The sequence below is a fragment of the Kwoniella dejecticola genome, chromosome 1 (assembly GCF_000512565.2).
Source record: "Kwoniella dejecticola CBS 10117 chromosome 1, complete sequence".
In the NCBI taxonomy this organism is placed as follows: Eukaryota; Fungi; Basidiomycota; class Tremellomycetes; order Tremellales; family Cryptococcaceae; genus Kwoniella; species Kwoniella dejecticola.
In genome coordinates, this window is record NC_089301.1 from 1,687,427 (window position 1) to 1,705,683 (window position 18,257).

Below are 18,257 nucleotides of genomic sequence, written 5' to 3' on the forward strand. Positions count from 1 at the left end.
ACAAAAATCAGGTCGCATCGAAGTCTGTCTATCTATCTATCTGTCGTCTTGTTTTGGACTTTCTCTATCTATCATCTTGCTTGCTTGCTTGCGATCTGTAGAGAAGATGGTCCTCCTCCCACGACTGACCCGTCTGGGCGCTCAACAAAAGGTAGCAATCTTACATGCTCGACAGGCCGGTCGGTTTTATGCGACCGTGTCTAACCCTCAAACGGTCATCGAAAAGATTGTTCAGAAATATGCAGTGGATTTACCTCAAGGGACCAAAGTCAGAGCTGGTGATTATGTGATGATCAAGCCTGAGCATGTGTGAGTGTGACCTCCTCCTTGCTGGCAGAAATCGATACACAGAGACGCCTCGAAGGATTAGATGGACATCTTCACCTCGGTCCACTTATCCGCGCTTGTGCGCAGAGGAATTAAGCTAATCTAATCTGTTGAACAGGATGACACACGATAATACAGGACCGGTCATATCTAAATTCTTATCTCTGTCATGTTCCAAGCTCGATAACCCTCGTCAACCAGTATTTACCCTCGATCACGATGTACAGAACAAGTCTGAGACGAATCAGAATAAATACAAGAAGATTGAGGCTTTCGCAAAGCAGCACAACGTAGATTTTTACCCTGCCGGAAGGGGTATAGGACATCAGATCATAGTAGAAGAAGGATATGCTTTCCCGGGACGAATGGTCGTCGCCTCAGACAGTCATTCGAACCACTATGGTGGTGTCGGATGTCTGGGTACCGCAATAGTCAGGACAGATGCTGCGTGAGTCATTCCCCATCCAAGGTCTGATCGGCGTGACAGATCAGCTTTGCGGGTGCTGACCCTGTTTGCTGCGACGTACAGAGGAATATGGGCAACTGGAAAGTTCTGGTGGCAGATCCCTCGAGTCGTCTCAGTGTCTCTTGACGGTAAACTCTCGCCTGGTGTCACCGGGAAAGACGTGATCGTAGCCTTGGCAGGTTTGTTCAACAACGATGAAGTCTTGAATGCCGCCATAGAGTTCACAGGAGACGGTATACAGCATCTGTCGATTGACGAAAGGTTGACAATAGCCAATATGACCACGGAATGGGGAGCTGTGGCTGGTGTTTTCCCGATAGATAACAAATTGGAAGAATGGTACAAGAACATCTTTAAGAAGAACGAACTGCGCCGATTCCTCTCCGCCCCTTCGACATCAAGTATGGCACCTGTACCCGAACCTTCTGATCCTGTCAACGCTACGTCTCCTCATCCTCGACTGAACCCCTCTCGTCTGCATGACGCCATATCAACTCGACCTACAGCAGATGAAGGCGCCCAATACGCTTCTAAATTATCCTTGGACCTGTCAACGCTCGTCCCCTACGTGTCGGGACCGAATTCGGTCAAAGTAGCTACTGCTCTGCCGAAACTTGCTTCTGAGAATATTAAAATCAACAAAGCATACCTCGTGTCCTGTACCAACTCCCGAGCGTCCGATATAGCCGCCGCCGCCGATGTGCTTCGAGGCAAGAAGATTGCGAATGGAGTAGAATTCTACATCGCAGCTGCGTCAAGTAGGGTGCAAGAGGATGCCGAATCTGCGGGAGACTGGCAAGCTTTAGTGGATGCTGGGGCGAAGACCCTTCCAGCCGGTTGTGGACCATGTATTGGGCTGGGTGTTGGATTGCTGGAGAAAGGAGAAGTGGGAATCAGTGCTACCAACCGAAATTACAAGGGACGAATGGGTTCTCCTGAGGCTATTGCCTATTTGGCCTCGCCAGCAGTAGTAGCGGCTTCGGCGGCAAAGGGGTATATCTGTGGCCCGGACTCGCTTGACATGAACGCTCTCCCTCAATTCGATAGACCGAAGATATCGATAATAGAGGAGAGCACCGAGTCAGCTACCCCTGCCGAAGTGGACGAAGCTTCCCTTGAACCCCTGTTAGAAGGGTTCCCAGCATACTTTGAGGGACCGCTATTATTCGCTCCTCAAGATAATCTCACGACGGACGGTATGTACCCCGGTAAATATACTTACCAGGATGACATCACCCCTGAAAGGCAAGCTGAGGTGGTCATGGGTGAGTTATGAAGTTTGCAGCATCAAATTGTATTCGAATTCGAGCTGATTTAGAGCAATTTATTTCCACTAACAAGAGAACTACGATCCTAAATTCGCCGCAACAGCTCGAGAGCTGCGATCAACTTTACCTTCTTCATCAGGAAAATCGTCCAGCACAAAGCCAGGAGCTATCCTGTTATCGGGATACAACTTCGGAACCGGATCTTCCCGAGAACAAGCTGCGACAGCCATAAAGAACGCCGGCATACCCTTGGTGATCTGTGGTTCGTTTGGTGATATTTTCAAAAGGAATTCGATAAATAACGGCTTGATCTTGGTGGAATCCCCAAGCTTGATCAAGGACATGACTGAACGATTTGCGAAGGGCGGAGTCAGAGGTCAGGGATCGAAAGACGGAGAATTGACGGTCGTACCTCCCGGATGGACGATCAAGGTTGATACGAGACGAGGACAGGTGACGCTGAACATGGGTGAAGAGGGGGAGAAGGTGTACCCGGCAGCGAAAGTAGGCAGAAGTGTGCAGGAGCTGTGGGTCAATGGAGGACTGGAAGGGTTCATCAGAGCTTCATCGTAAGGCTATGAGGGTCAAATGATGTATATGTATTAGTGATGCCAATTGGCGGATTGGCCAGAAGGGCTCCGAGTCACATTGCCACGGCGTGAGCGGCGATCTCGATACGAGACGTCATCTTGATGAATCACATCCAGGAGAGGTAGAGCCATGCATGCTGTTCTACAATCTGTATTCTATTTATGCGTCGCACATGCCGCATTGTGCATCTCACTTGTACCATCCGTTCCCATCGTGCTCCGATGTCGTCGCAATCCCAAATTCCAACCTTGAAAGTGGTCTGTTGAGGTGGAGGTCGATATTTACTTCGCATAACCATTGTAACGCTTGGTCTCTTTCTTACTCCTCGATCATCAGTGCATTACTACTTGGATCAGCAACATCAAAGTCCTCTTGAGCGCGCAGTCACCAAACACCATCAAGCTGATCTACCCTCTGGCGAAGGGTCCAAATCATGTCAAATATGCCTGAAGCCTCGTTCGACGATTTACCCTCATTCGACGCCCGGAAATTCGAGCCTCCCTCCTGGGCGAAAGACTCCTTCCATCAATGGGGCGCAAAGAACGGCGAGTCCTCGAAATCTACCGCGAATGGCAAATCCAAGAAGCACGATCACACGACGACCAAAGAGGAATTCAATGCATCGCTGGAGAAAGAAGGCGACTTCGAGAATGAGGATGATGATGATGATGAGGAGACATGGGAAGATGCTAAGGAGGATTTGGTCGAGCCTGAAGAAGCTGCATTCAGCAATGCCGAGCTTCGAGTGAGTCACATCTAATCAATGTACTGCCAACCATCGAACATCTGAAGGCCCATACGCTATTTGCTCGGAAAGGTGTCAAGCTGATGAGATCATGTCGTCGGCTTAGGATCTACTTGATAAAGCCTCTCGACTGAAAGAAGAGGGCAACGACCTCTTCAAAAACAAACCACCGAAATACGATGAGGCGATTGTGTCGTATCTAAAAGCTATAGATCATATACCGCCGACTCCTGAGCTTGATGCGTTGGAGTCGGAAAAGGAGAAAGAGCGGATACAAATGAAGAACAAAGAGAGAGAGGCGGAAAAGATCCGTAATCTTAGTGGTAGTGGTGGGGTCATACAGGAAGTTACGGAAGAAGAAGCATTGCGAATAGAGCAAGAAGCGAATGAACCTCCGCCAACAGAAGGGGAAGAAGAAGACAACCAGAAGTCGGAAAGATTGGAAGTGCAGTTGGAGATTCGTGAGATGACGAAAGCTGTTTGGGGGAATCTAGCAGCTTGTTATATTGCTATTGTGAGCCATCTCCGTCTTCACCGATTCTCCGGATAATCCATCTGAAAGATGTATGTGCATGGCAATGTAAAGGGAATGATGGCTGACACACCCTTGTTGGGTTGATGTAGAAAGATGACAAGAAAGCTGTCGAAGCTTGTACGGAGGGTGAATACCTGTCCCACCTGTATACTGTTACATCCGATCCGTTCAGTGTTGCCTGAAGCTGACCATATGGAATCCATACGATCGTGGTATAGCTCTCAAAATCGATCCGAGATATGTGAAAGGGTTACACAGGAGAGCGACTTCCAACGAGAGGATAGGTGAATTGACTGGGTTGGTATCCGCAAAAGACGGTAAGTGATGGGAAACGGGATCACGCTTTCAAGTCGCTACCTCTCAGCGGCTGCATTAGTTCATAAGTCCTTCGCAAAAGCTGAGAAGACAACCATTCACCATTCTGTAGATTATACACTATTACAGACACTCCTGCCCCCGTCTTCACCCCTCTTACCTCCCATCCGCAGATCATTGAACTCTTTACCCGAGAGAATCAAGCTCAAGGAGAAAGAGCAGATGGACGAGATGATGGGTAAACTCAAAGATCTAGGGAATTCGCTCTTGGGGAATTTCGGCTTGTCGACGGATAATTTCAAGTTTGAGAAACAGGATAATGGCGGATGGGGGATGCAGTTCCAGCGATAACAATCAAGACGACGATGACGCTAGTCACGACAACACCGACGATGGTCACGATTGATCTTCCAGAAACAACGGATTGCTCGAATAGAAAAACAAACAGAAAGGAAGATAGGTAATTGCTATGCTTCTGTTTGAGTTTAGATGAGACGAGATGAGATAAGATGAGATGAAACGAGATACCTATAATTACTATTCTGGTACACCATGCATGTTGTATATCATTTTCAGCTGTGCTATATACCAGACAGATCGGTCTACCGTCTCTCACCCCCGTAGAACCAACTCCCAACCCCATATCGAATTGCAAAAGCAGTCGCGCTCCCTAAAACTTGTACGAATCCCGTGAGGATGCACAAGCTGTCTTCGCGCAGCGGTCCGAAATGAATCAACAGGAAGTTCAGTATCGTTAGATTCGTAGAAGATTTGATATATCCTTTCTGTATCCTTCTGTCCTTGTCTCCTGGCTGGGGTAGGTTCCGTTCCAGCTTGACCAATCTCAAGAACGATAGGATTTCTAAGACGATAACCGTTCGTGTCGGTGGCGGTTCGTCGAAGATCACTTTCGATGGATTCAGAAGATTGGTCTTCTCATCGTAACTGTACATCATGATCGAGAGACCAGACCACTTAGCTTGCCGGACTGACCAAGTGACGAAGTAGTGCTAGGAGGTCAGACTCACTGGGGTAATCGATGTCTGGGGCAATCTACGAGCCCGAACAACTGAGGACAGCTCAAGATGAAATTGAATATCTGAGGTATGAAGAACAGTATCAAAGTTTTGGAGAAATGACCTTGGATAGCGACGGCTGAAAATGCCATTCCGGTGAAATAGCAGAAAGTGTCGCCCGGGAACGCTTTGGCGGGGTACCTAAAGTCAGAGACAGACAGGATTAGCATCACCTTCCTAGCATTGCAATCTGAGTATTCTTGTCAATGAGGTATAGTATGTCGCAGACACAAAAGGGAACAGACCTACCAGTTATGCCATAAAAAGCCGAGACAGATGCCTGTGAGAGGAGCCATGAAATACAGACTCATCAGATGTCGATCTACCACTTCGCCAATAGCCCAATCTAGGATTCGTCCATTTTCTGGATTTTGAAAGCCGAAGAAACGCAAGAGAGAGGGTGACCATATAGGTAAAAATAACAGATCGTTCAGTAGGACCGATAACGAGATTATGAGGGCTTGTAAGACTTCGACACCGTTTATACCCGCGAGGATGTTGATTGAATTGGTGGTGAAGGTTGGTAAGAGAACGAGGTAGAGGTAGTAGATTGGGCCTGAGTTTAGGTATTATGATCGGCATTAGCTATAATGTGCTTGTGCAAGGACACGATGATACAGATCCTTGGAAGGGCAGACACATGTGTATGTGAACTCGCATACAGATGAACGGAGTGAGATTGATGAACTAGCGGAAACTCACCTAGATCGACGATGTTACTTCGCATGAATCCACCCAGGCCTATCGAGGAGAACCAGCTTCCAACAGCTTTGGGAAGGACGACGCTCGTCGCTCCGCCGACAGAGTAGTAGACCAGCAAAGTAGGAACGGCAGCTACGATCGGGATAGGCAGTTTGTGTCTCCACCGTATATCGAACAGGTCATCGATGAAGCCTAGCAGGGTCGCCGTGAGTAACGAGAGGAGTGACGAAAGGTATAGTGTAAGCTGGGAAAGATGACAATTAGCAGCCATTTCATCTCATCATCTCAACCGATGTTTGAGTGTCAAGTAGAAACAGGACAGGAGTACGAGTACTCACCTCTCGCTGAGGGAAGGATTCCGGTCCAAGGGCTGAATCAGAAGACGATAACGGCGATTTGAACAAGTGCGAAAATGGGAAAGGGATGAATAGCATCATTAAAGCGAGGTACAAGCTCGCACATGGTAATCCAAGTGATTCGGGGCTGCGTCGAAGGGTCATCAGAGTCAGCATCAGCATCAGCATCGGAATGGATCAACTCTGCGGGATCGCGACATGACAATTGAGCAGAATTTGGACTGCACCGTTAGACGTTAAGCATTAAGCTTGAAGGCTAAAGGGCTGCGACCTGTGTAATACATCTGATAGCTGCCGCGACTCGACCAACTCACATCCATGGCCCATTCGTCCTTCCTCCAGGCTTCAACAGATCCCTCCCCCTCAGTCCTTTAAGGACGAAACTCTCCGATACTTTAGGTACGAGCCATACGGCGCCTGTGAATGCTAACAGGGAGAATCCCAGATTGGCTTGGAGAGCTGGGAAACGAGGTTGTTGCCGACTTTGATGTTGATAGTCCTCTAGAAGACTGCTTGGGATGTATCCCGTTTCGAGGAGCCACTGGGGTGTGATCAAGGGCAGAAGGGGGTTGAGTATAAGAAGAAGGGATATAGGAAGGAGGGTGAGGGTTAATAAGATCGGTGGAGGATGACCGTATTTCGTTGTCATCTTGTCACACCTCAGGCAGGCAGAAGTGAATCGAGCGGGTCCAAATCCAACAAGAGACAAGAGTATTGTGGTTGGAGCGCTTGCTTGCTTGCTTCTTTGAAAAGGAAAAGACTATGATCTGTCAAACATTATCTAAATACAGAATGAAACCCAGGTCAAAGGTCAAATGAAGAACTTTCAAACGTGGACTCGAGACGTGGAGGTGATTACCGAAAACCCTGAAGTGAACCGGACCGTGACGACTCGAGACGCCTGAGTGATGCCGAGCTCCATGCAATGACTGCGATCTTCTAAACATCTAGACAAAAACTGGCAATCGCAGTCATATTGCCAGCATCCTCAGAAATGTAGGTTTCAATCGTGCAGTCGTATGTATAGTCCATATCATGACGCATCGTCTCGTGAATCAATCGAATTACAGTAACACAGAGTAGATAAAAAGAAAACAGAATAAATGGTCAAGTCGGGATAAAATGTAATGCGTGTCGACTTCGTGAGAGGTCATACTAAGATATAGTGAGGTAAGGTGAAGAGTTTCCCTAACCTGGGCGGGAAACGAAGATGAGGGTGAGAGACTGAAAGCAGCGGGTATCGACGGACGAAAGCGAACGAGTCTAATAACCTTGCGAATACCTAACCACGCTTATGAATCAACCCTCGTATTTGAACCACCCTCCTGCTCCTTCTCCTCTTGATAAATGGATTCAGTCGGGAAATGAAGCTTGATTCGAATCAGTAATGGCCCCCGCCATATTGACCATTCCCTTGGGCGTAACCACCTCCATAGCCGCTTTGGTTGTATCCTTGCTGCCCGTATTGCTGTTGCGGGTAATTTCCGTAGTAGTTGTTTCCGCCCATTCCACCGACTAAGGAACCCCCTGCACCCCGATAAGAAGATTGAGTATCGTCTTCTGGGTAATATTCAGAACCACCCTGCGAATAATACCAAATCAGATCAGCGACCAGACAATAGTGTAGGCTCTCGGAGAATCGTCAATACTCACAGCCATAAGTGGATCTTTGACTTCCCAAACAGCTGCTTTAGATCCAACTGAGAATTCGAGATCTTCTTTGGTGATAGCTGCAGGTGGACAGATCAGCATAGCTTCGAGTGGACGACTCTAGGATGGAGGTATGAGGAAGATGAAATACTCACAATCCCAGTATTTGTAGATCATCATTACTGTCAAGAGCATAGCCATCGAGAAGAAGAACACTATGTGATCATCATTGTGAGCATTCTGCTATTTCACGAGGAAGGGCATGACCATAGCTCACCTCCATCAACGTAGTGGTTGACTTTATCGCAGATAGTCACGCTGAAGGCAAGTAAGAGGAGGATACCGCAAACGTAGAATCCAGCCATGAACACAAGATCGCCGACGACCTAAATCGATAGAAATTATTTAGCAATGTACAGCAGATGCGTGATTGATGCGGCGAACTGAGCTTACCCATCGATCGTCCAGTGTTCTTACTACCAACAACAATTGCGAGACAAAGTAAATCACCGCGCAGACAGCAGGGAAGACCAAGTACGTGACGAATAAACCGGTCGGCTTCTCGTATGAGAACGAAGCGAATCCTTTGAACGTCGCTATGGCGACGAAGAAACATATACCCCAGATGACTAAACAAGATAGCCGGAGGAACTGTCAATCTCATCGCATCAGCATATGCGCATCATGCCAGAGCTTCGTGGGCGCTGTATCGGCTGAGATGAGAGAAAGAGCGACTCACCCATAAACTTATAGGTGTTCCATCTTCGTATAATTGGAAACCGACAAAACCATTGATGAGGATACACCAGTACAATGCTCCGACAGCTCCAGCATACACAGCAGCGAACCACTAGTGATCGCAGATGGTGCGTCAGAAATCATTTCCCTCCTTTCGTGGACCATTGAGATGGAATATGATGGGGACTTACGGGATACACTGAATGACTCGTAGGGATAATAGCGGAATCCAAGAATATAGCCAATAGCTCCACGAACATGTACATATAGAAGAACGTCACGATTTCTTTCCGGCCGACAGCAGTGTATTTCGATCGGACGTGGAATAACATGATGGCTGTCATTCCTAATGCTGCTATGTGAACGAAACATGTTGCTGAGGGGATCAAGAACAAATCAGCTTAGGTTGCTCTTAGGGTTTAGATGTCACCGAGGATTATAAGACAAGATTGCGGCCGGAAGGCGGAGAAAAACCAGTAGAGTGTGAGCGATGAATGAAGCACAGGTTGTTCTATTCATCCCTCTGCATCTCTTTGAATGTGTATATTGGAAGTCGACTCGGTAAGAATGACTCACCAGGCTGAAAGATAATCTGCGATCCAAGCTGAACATTCCTACTATAACAAGTCGCCATCGTGCCCTGGGACGAACCCAGCAAGGGACAGACTACCAAGGCGGCATGTTCACAGAAGTAGTCGAATGAACCGAATTTGAAGGCATGCGACATGGTGATTAGGTATTATATATTTGAGCAGAAAGGAGGGTGGGATGGTTATATAGGTCTTTGTTGGTACGATTTGGGATCTCCCTGTTTAGGATGCAGAGTATTCTTCGGACGTAGCCAGCTTGCTGTCCCAGCGTGTCCGACTATCCTAAGCCAATATATAAGATGGGCCAAATGAGGAGTTCGTAGACTTCGCTTGTTGTTGAATAAGGTATGACGATGAATGGCGCGTCAATGATGATGTCCGTGTTTGACTGATCACGATAAAGAAAGCAGTCGAGTGCGACTGTATCTTGGTCAATGGGTCAAATGGGATCGCCAGAGTCGACCAGCGATGCTTGTATCTCTTGGAACCCAGCTGTATATGAGAGGTCTTAACGATGATAGATGCTGAAAAGGGGATGAACGTGATCGAAATGACGAAGTTATCAAACAAAGCAAAAACCCAAGATACACTAACAAAATAGGACGAGGCGATACAACGGGGAAACCCTGAAACATATATAACAATCTAAACATGTGACCCATTTAACACAGGACACATCAACGATGACATCGCGTCGTCAGTGTCAGTGTGCAGGCTAGGTCATTCATCTATGTCGAAATAGCAACACCAGCATTCAGCACACATTAGATATATATCAGGAAAAATTCAGCATAGTCAACATGGCCGACGACGGTGTCCCTCTTCCTTATCCGAATCTGAAAGTCTCGACATGGTATTACCAAATCAACAATGTCGACCGATTGAAGGAGGACGCGAGCACTTCTTTCTGGAAAGCAGTCGAGGAGGATGGTATGTTCCGCTGCTAATCCGTCCCTAGCCTTCATGGGTATGATCCCACTTAGGCTGACTGAGGTCGTTGTGCTACTCGTGACTTGTAGAGATGGCACCGTACTTGAAAAGCATATCGTCCGATAAGACAGACCTGATAAATACGCTAGAAAAGAAGAACAATGAGAAATTGGAAGAATTTGAAAAGAAGTTGAAAGATGCAGAAGAGAACCAGGGCGATAGTGAGATCAGTGAGACCTTGAGAGAGAAAGCTATGTACCTGACGAGGATAGGTGATAAGGTGCGATTCGCTGCCTTCGTCCTTCCTGTCATCCTGATGCAGCTCGGACGATGACGCTGACGCTGACGATGACCCATGTTGATGTATCAAATATTCAGGAACGAGCCATCCCAGCGATCGAGAATGCTTTGGAGAAGACAGCGGGTCTGGGAGCGAGGATAGATCTCGTCCTAGCCATAGTGAGAATAGGGCTGTTCGTTCAGGACACGCAGTTGGTGATCACCAATATCACCCGTGCGAACGAGTGAGTCGATTGTTCAGCCTTGATCCCATCTCATCGCCAACTCCTACTGCGCTCCCAAGCATAATTGGGTGGATCTCTGATTATTACAATCCGCGATGGAGCTGGATTCAATGATGCACACTCACATCTGTGTTGTCGATTAGCTTGATCGACTCTGGCGGTGATTGGGATCGACGAAATCGACTAAAGGTCTATCGAGCAGTCCACCATCTCTCGATAAGGGATTTCAAAGAAGCTGCCGAGTTATTGATTGACTCTCTGTCAACCTTCACCGCTACGGAGTTGATGGAGTACGAGGACTTCGTGGCGCTCACTGTGCTGGCTGCTGGTGTTGGCTGTGACAGGAAAGGAATAAAGAGCAAGGTGGGTGTTGATCTCGCTGCGATTGTATTCGTCCTGGAGAGGATCTGCATCTGGCCCTGCCATTCTTTGTGTCGCATCGACTCGAAGATCCGAAGCTCCGGTGATCATGGGCGTCAGAAAACGCGCAGATGAACTATCAGTTCAAAAAAAAATAGCATGCTGACAAGTTAAGACCCCGTTGGTCTCCTCTAGATCCTAGCAAGCTCCGAGATCAAAGGCACAGTCACCTCCATACCTCAACTGCAGAAAATGACCGAGTCCTTGTACAAATCGAACTATGCCGACTTTTTCGTTGCCTTGGCTGAGGTCGAACAAATCTACTTACTCACCAACCCGTTATTAGCTCCCCATGCGAAATTCTACATTCGAGAAATGAGGATCAAATCGTATTCGCAATTACTCGAATCGTATAGATCCTTGACTTTAGAACGAATGGCCAAGACTTTCGGAGTATCAGAGGCGTTCATCGATAGGGATCTGAGCAGATTCATAAGTAGCGGTCGACTAAACTGTACGATCGATAAGGTCTCGGGGATCATTACTACCCAGAAGTTGGAGAATCAAAATAAGGGTATGGTGTATGAGCAGGTGTTGAAGCAGGGTGATATACTTCTCAGTGGTGAGTCTTTGCGGAATCGCTCAGCGATTTGTGCAGTGTGAAGCACGAAGCTGATTTATTCTGGAATACCCAGATATCCAAAAACTGCATCGTGTAGTAGGATAACCGTTTCGTCAGACATTGAAGGCAAAATGAGAAGGGGTCATGCAGTGTTCTTTCTTGTAGATAGATGAAGTCATGATGCATCCATAATGTCAATGACTACAAACAAACCCTTGCACGACGTCAGTCACGCTTATCTTGGGAAGTCTCGAAATCAAAATCTCGCTTGAATTGATTTGTTGGGCAAAAGGACGGGATCAATTTCCCCCAATAACAATTGAGCGATAAACTGCACTTGAATCAAAGTGACGTACAACGACGTACAACGACGTAGAGACGTACAGACTTGTCTATTCTTGACTTTTTCATTTCCACTCTCCACTGCATATATCATTTGCTTGCCCTCATACGATCCACTTTTACCGAAAAGACATTCGACAAGATGGCGACTAGATCAGCAGCGTCTCCGGAGAAAGCACAAGATGCTAAGAAACAAAAGACAGATTCTGTCCAAGTCAAGAGTAAGTAGGACCTCTTCCCTCCTTTCGGTTGCCAACGTTCTTGCAGCGGTTCTCGAGTTGGTGCGTTCTGCACAGTACAGAACAAAAGCTGATGATTTGTATGACTACTTCGCAGAGAAGGTCTGTTTGATGTGAGTTCTCATTGTGCCTCTCACCAGTTCATTCTCGCATGCTCGGCTTCCTTGGGGAATTGGCTCGTGCTGACTCCCTTTGTACTGACTTGATTTCCCCAACAGCGTCCACGATGGATGGGGATTATCGGATAACGAAAAGGGAAATGCCATCTTCCATGGAGATACCACCCACATGGACGCTATAAGGGATAAGCACAACTTCGTGGAGCTCGAGGCGCACGGTTTGGCTGTGGGGTTGAAAGAGGGTTTGATGGGTAACTCGGAAGTAGGGTGAGTAGGCCTCTTCCCGAAAACCTCTAGATCTGAACTGTAACGAACATCTCCACGTCAAGAAGAAGAGGTGAACAGACGAATTGACATTGCGCTTTGGCCTTTAGTCACTTGAACATTGGTGCTGGTAGAATCGTCTGGCAGGATATCGTCAAGATTGATCAAAGTGAGTGCTTCCCCTCCATCTCTCGCTCTTTCCCTTTTATAAAGGTTGCGCCGTACGACTTCCTCCTACCTTGACTACAGATACAGCTGACCTTTTGTTTTACCAAACCACAGCAATCAAGAAGGACGAATTCCAGAACCAACCAGCTATCGTCCAAGCGATGGAACACGCTAAGTCCAACTCCGGCAGATTGCACTTAGCAGGTCTGATCTCGGACGGAGGTGTCCACTCCCACATCCAACACTTGTTCGCCTTACTTCGAGTAGCCAAGAAGCACGAGATCCCTCATGTTTACATCCACTTCTTCGGAGATGGAAGAGATACCGCCCCTAAATCTGCTACGAAGTACATCGGCCAATTGCAAGATTACATCAAGGAGGTCGGAGTTGGAGAGATCTCTACGGTCGTCGGAAGATACTATGCGATGGACAGAGATAAGCGATGGGACCGAATCAAGATTGCCATCGAGGGGTTGGTAGAAGGAAAAGGAGATAAGTCTACTCAAGAAGATCTGATCAAAGATGTAGAGAAGGGTTATGAGAATGGTACGACGGATGAATTTATTAAGCCGATTATCTCGGGCAGTGAAGATTCAAGGATCAAGAGTGAGTATACCTTGACTCAAACTTCGGGGAAGAGTGTAGACAGAGTCGGGTCCGGGAACATGAGGGGCTGGGCACACACGAGCTTGGACGTGGCACTAATGAGAGGCGTTGGTAGCGAAGAGCGGGGTGGGGCGGGGTAGGTGGGAGACGAGACGAGATTTTGGGACTGCAGCTGATAAGGTGAATCTTTGATGCACAGAGGGAGATACCCTCTTCATGTTCAACTACCGATCCGACAGAATGCGGGAGATCACCTCTGTCCTTGGTCTTCCCGACAAGCCTATGGAAGTCAATGTCCCTGAGGATCTGGTAACTGGCATCTCTTACTTCTTATTTCGATGGGCGTCTCCAGGTTATTGACCGCTAAATCCTGCCTGATGATAGAACATCACTACTATGTCTCGATACAACGCTGAATTCCCCTTCAACGTTGCGTTCCCTCCGCAAGGAATGACCAATGTTCTTGCTGAATGGTTGGGTAAACAAGGTGTCAAGCAATCTCACATCGCTGGTAAGTCATGCCTGTCGGCTGGGGTATAGCGTCATTTACACAGCTGACCATGTCTGCTGATTACATTAGAGACCGAAAAGTACGCCCACGTAACATTCTTCTTCAACGGAGGTGTCGAGAAGCAATTCGAGAACGAGAAGAGAGAAATGATCCCTTCGCCTAAAGTTGCTACTTACGACAAACAACCCGAAATGTCCGTTCAGGGCGTAGCGGACAAAGTAGCTGAAGTAGTCAAATCTGACGAATACGAGTTCGTCATGTGTAACTTTGCTCCTCCTGACATGGTAAGTCGCTTTGTCTCATCCATAGAGTCACTAAGCCCACAGACTCGCACCACCTTGCCTCACAACCCCCACCATGCGGCTGCCAAACTGAATCGCTGAATGGCCTGCATAGGTCGGTCACACCGGTGATTACGAGGCTGCTGTCAAAGCCATCACAGCCACCGACAAAGCCGTCAAGACGGTCTACGATGCATGTGAAGAAGCTGGCTACGTCTTGTGTGTCACTGCCGATCACGGTAACGCTGAGCAAATGTTGGATCCTACCACCGGAAACCCTCATACTGCCCACACCACTAGTAAGCTATCTTTCTCAGCGCTCGCTTGACTTCTTCCTCTTAACAAGGATGATCATATCTGGAATGAGCTGATTGAATACTTCTTCTAGACCACGTCCCATTCATTGTAACAGGTGACAAGGGAGCTTTGGAGGTCTCATCCGAACCAGGAGCTCTGGCAGATGTAGCTCCTACGATTCTGGCTATCTTGGGTCTTCCTCAACCCGAAGGTGAGCTGTATCCTCATCATCTGATGGGCATTTAGCTGATGTTTCTGGCTTCTAGAAATGACTGGAAGATCTTTGCTTTCTAAACAATAGATAGATATTTAGATGGGATCGTATACATGTATACATGGATAAGGGTAGCTGTGAGAGTTGCGGCGGATGTTGTTGATTGAAGTAGTAGTAAAGTATAGTACGAAGGATTGTAGCAGGAAGCAGACATGGGATCGGCGATACCATAGCATAGATGCATGAAATATAGGTTACTGGTAGTCGAAAGTACGGCCGAAGGTGTTTAAGTGTTGTAGTTGTTTACGGCAGATTGATGTTGCCGGTGTATTCGGGCCGTTACAAGTGGAGGACAACCACCATTTACCGAGGTACATGCTATTTGCAGCTAGCTGGGTGCAACTATCACATGGGGACACTATAAGTCAACATACATACCATATATCTCTAGCTCATCAGACAAGACAATCGACTGTTCATGTGCAGGACAGCTTCATTTTACCTGACATAATCCTGTCGCAAGATATTATCATCGGGCTTCACACCTTCACGTTGAACAATAGAGCAGAGCAAAGCAAAGCAGAACAGTATGTCGCAAGTCAAAGTAGGCTGGATCGGCTTAGGAGCCATGGGAAGCGGGATGGCTTCGGTGAGTTGGTATTGTCGTTGTCACTGCCTTCTTTCTCCTTTCCGCTATGATCAGAGCCTTTAGTGTTCGAGATCACCGCATGAAGCTGATTGTATGATGTGGTTTGAGTGGAACAGAGCCTAGTATCGCAGGGATACGAAGTCAAGGCGTATGACGTGTACAAGCCCTCCCTCGAGAGCGTCGTGCAGAAAGGAGCGAAGGGGTTCGATACCCCCGCAGAAGCTGCTCAGGGGGTACAGGTGCTGGGATTGATGGTGGTTAATGCTACGCAGGTGGAAGATGTTTTATTTGGGGAGGGGAAAGTAGCTGAAGGTGAGTCGAGTCCGAATCCGATGCCGGTTATTCTATATCTCTTGAACGCACACTCGAACGACTGGACTCGGTCATCGTTCGTCCAGCTGCTTCGTGACCCCTGTCCCCCCTTCCCTTCCGCGACTGGAAATGAGGCACTCAGTGAAAAGAGACTGACGATGATCTCTTGTGTGATGACAGTGCTCGAACAAGACTCGACGATCATTTGCTTCTCGACTGTCCCACCGAGTTTCTTAGTCAGCGTCGCCGAGCGCCTAGATGCGTTAGGCAAAAATATCGGAGTGAGTAGACGCTTCCCACATTCTCAAGCATCTCAAATATCTCATTCACGTCTGTAGCGTCTCTCATTTGGTGTTCATGCTTTTACGACAATTACTTGGCTGATATCATTTTCTGGCGGGTAGCTGTGTGACTGCCCCGTTTCAGGAGGATCGACAAGAGCAGGCTCAGGAGAATTGACTATCATGACCTCCGGTACCCCCTCTTCGGTGCAACGCGCTAAACAAGTCCTGGACGCTTTGACCCGACCGCCCGTCGGAGGACTCTCCGTCGTTGGGGACAAAGTCGGTATTGCCAGTGATTTCAAATTGATCAATCAGGTTTTCTGCGCCGTCCAGATACTCTCGCAGGGTGAAGTCATCGCGCTGGCGAAGAATTGGGGTATGAATGTTAGGTTGGTTTATAATGTCCTCAAAGGAGCTTCGGGAGATGCTTTCATGTGTGAGTGGACGTCCCATCAATCTTTTGCGGGATGAACTCAAGATCCACTGTGGTCGGGTCTGTGTATAGGGTTGAAGATGAAGAGGAAGCTAATCGTGGGCTATTCGTCATAGTCCGACACAGAGTACCGTGGTCGCTGAACCACGATGGAATACCCAAATCAGCCATGACCATCATAGCCAAAGACGTGGGAATCGTGATGGACGAATCGCGGTTACTTGAGTTCCCATTACCGATGAGTTCGATCACGGAGCAAGTCTTCACTGCTGGACTCGGAGCGGGGTTGGTCAGAGAAGACGACGGATGGATCTCGAAGTTATGGGAGAGATTTGGGGGTCAAGCGATAGGCGAAAAAGGAACGGTCGAAGAAGAAGAGAGGAAAGCGCAAGAATTACAAATTACACCCAGCCCTGCAACCCTTGAGGATTACGCAAAGCAAAGCAAGAACGTGTTAGTAGTTGGACTAGGTATAATTGGATTACCCATCGCTCAGACCCTAGCGAAGAATGGTGTCAAGGTAGTTGGATACGATGTGAATCTGGAAAACCTAGACAAGTTCTCTGCAACTGGAGGGAAGGTGACTAGTGACGTGCAATCAGCTGCGAAAGATGCGGAAAGCGTGTTCTTTGTGGTGAATGATGCGAAGCAGATTCAGAGTGTATTATTTGGATCGGAGGGTAATCCAGGTGTCGCCTCGGGTGAGTGTGAACTTCACCATTGTGTCTCGGCGGAGAGTGGGCGCACTGTAAGCTGACTGTACGTGATATTTTATCGGGACAACAGTCTTGCCCGAGAAGAGCACTATCATCATCGCTTCGACAATCTCACCCAACGAAGCTAGCTCGCTCCAAGCTCAATTGAATGCCCTAAGTAAGGATATCCAGATCGTCGATGCCCCCGTCTCAGGTGGACCCTCTCGAGCTTCTACAGGCGACTTGTCGATCTTCGCCTCAGGTTCAGAAGCGGCCTTATCTGAAGCTTACTGGATCTTATCGGCAATATCGTCTTCGAAGACCAAGGATAACCTGCATTTCATTCCCGGTGGAGTGGGCAGCGGATCCAAGATCAAATTACTAAATAACCTCTTAGCTGCTATCCACTTGGCAGTAGCTGCGGAGGCACTAAATTTCGCCAAGTTCAAGAAGATGGATTTGCAAAAGGTGTTTGAGGTGGTTAAGAATGGAGCTGCTTGGAGTTATATGATGGTCGATCGTAAGTTTATTCTGCCTGCCAATCCCTTCTCCGTCACATGCTACAGTAGATCTTCAAACACTGGGGAAATACTCGGCGTGCTTTTAGGTTGTTGTTGTCGCCCAGAGACACAGCTGACGGGCATGGATCTTTTAGGTGTACCAAGAATGATGGATCCGCCCTCGTCGCCGCATGCAACGACGTCGACGATATTGAAAGACGTCAATCTGGTGCTGTCCGAAGCTAAGAAGTTGAATACGCCGTTGTTCCTTGGTCAAGCTGCTTCGCAGCAATTCGCTAGGGCGGTAGCGAAGGGATGGGGAGGGGAAGATGATAGTTCTCTAGGAAGGTTATGGGAGGATATGGGTGTCAGTCTCAGGCAATAATTACATTGCCAATTTGCCGTTTCTGATGCAGCGAATGGAGATGCATGGCGCGTTGTACATGTATTATGAAGAAAAGATCAATATCACCATACCCAATTATAGGCGTTTACATACTGTACAATGAGGAGCAATGGCTACATCAACAGGCGCAAAAGGCAACGCA

The 18,257-nt window shown here is 47.8% G+C and overlaps 7 protein-coding genes across 7 annotated transcripts; 5 read left to right on the top strand and 2 right to left on the bottom strand.

The window, feature by feature from the left end:
• Positions 1-106: 106 nt before the first annotated feature.
• I303_100634 (homoaconitase, mitochondrial) lies at positions 107-2,634 on the top strand (the record flags this gene model as incomplete). The annotated part of the gene is made up of 4 exons (XM_018404008.1): positions 107-309; positions 446-775; positions 857-2,058; positions 2,135-2,634. The coding sequence occupies 4 exons, from the start codon at positions 107-109 to the stop codon at positions 2,632-2,634; spliced, it is 2,235 nt and encodes a 744-aa protein (XP_018266662.1).
• Positions 2,635-3,094: 460 nt separating this feature from the next.
• I303_100635 (uncharacterized protein) lies at positions 3,095-4,598 on the top strand (the record flags this gene model as incomplete). The annotated part of the gene is made up of 5 exons (XM_018404009.1): positions 3,095-3,397; positions 3,504-3,911; positions 4,022-4,058; positions 4,151-4,249; positions 4,360-4,598. 5 exons carry the CDS (start codon positions 3,095-3,097, stop codon positions 4,596-4,598), a joined length of 1,086 nt encoding a protein of 361 aa, XP_018266663.1.
• Positions 4,599-4,849: 251 nt separating this feature from the next.
• Positions 4,850-7,030, bottom strand: I303_100636 (uncharacterized protein; the record flags this gene model as incomplete). The annotated part of the gene is made up of 6 exons (XM_018404010.1): positions 4,850-5,192; positions 5,276-5,464; positions 5,573-5,879; positions 6,026-6,269; positions 6,364-6,508; positions 6,696-7,030. The coding sequence occupies 6 exons, from the start codon at positions 7,028-7,030 to the stop codon at positions 4,850-4,852; spliced, it is 1,563 nt and encodes a 520-aa protein (XP_018266664.1).
• Positions 7,031-7,762: 732 nt separating this feature from the next.
• I303_100637 (chitin synthase export chaperone) lies at positions 7,763-9,496 on the bottom strand (the record flags this gene model as incomplete). Its single annotated transcript, XM_018404011.1, has 8 exons — positions 7,763-7,963; positions 8,035-8,111; positions 8,187-8,246; positions 8,309-8,417; positions 8,485-8,682; positions 8,771-8,881; positions 8,961-9,145; positions 9,346-9,496. 8 exons carry the CDS (start codon positions 9,494-9,496, stop codon positions 7,763-7,765), a joined length of 1,092 nt encoding a protein of 363 aa, XP_018266665.1.
• Positions 9,497-10,159: 663 nt separating this feature from the next.
• I303_100638 (uncharacterized protein) lies at positions 10,160-11,900 on the top strand (the record flags this gene model as incomplete). The annotated part of the gene is made up of 6 exons (XM_018404012.2): positions 10,160-10,289; positions 10,379-10,569; positions 10,668-10,813; positions 10,957-11,176; positions 11,369-11,795; positions 11,869-11,900. The coding sequence occupies 6 exons, from the start codon at positions 10,160-10,162 to the stop codon at positions 11,898-11,900; spliced, it is 1,146 nt and encodes a 381-aa protein (XP_018266666.2).
• A 379-nt stretch (positions 11,901-12,279) lies between these two features.
• I303_100639 (2,3-bisphosphoglycerate-independent phosphoglycerate mutase) lies at positions 12,280-14,923 on the top strand (the record flags this gene model as incomplete). The annotated part of the gene is made up of 11 exons (XM_018404013.1): positions 12,280-12,358; positions 12,474-12,489; positions 12,595-12,762; positions 12,870-12,928; positions 13,042-13,533; positions 13,733-13,842; positions 13,918-14,044; positions 14,114-14,328; positions 14,441-14,624; positions 14,714-14,833; positions 14,889-14,923. 11 exons carry the CDS (start codon positions 12,280-12,282, stop codon positions 14,921-14,923), a joined length of 1,605 nt encoding a protein of 534 aa, XP_018266667.1.
• Positions 14,924-15,425: 502 nt separating this feature from the next.
• Positions 15,426-18,094, top strand: I303_100640 (uncharacterized protein; the record flags this gene model as incomplete). Its single annotated transcript, XM_018404014.1, has 7 exons — positions 15,426-15,485; positions 15,602-15,797; positions 15,978-16,078; positions 16,202-16,517; positions 16,631-17,215; positions 17,301-17,729; positions 17,865-18,094. 7 exons carry the CDS (start codon positions 15,426-15,428, stop codon positions 18,092-18,094), a joined length of 1,917 nt encoding a protein of 638 aa, XP_018266668.1.
• Between the last annotated feature and the right edge of the window lie 163 nt (positions 18,095-18,257).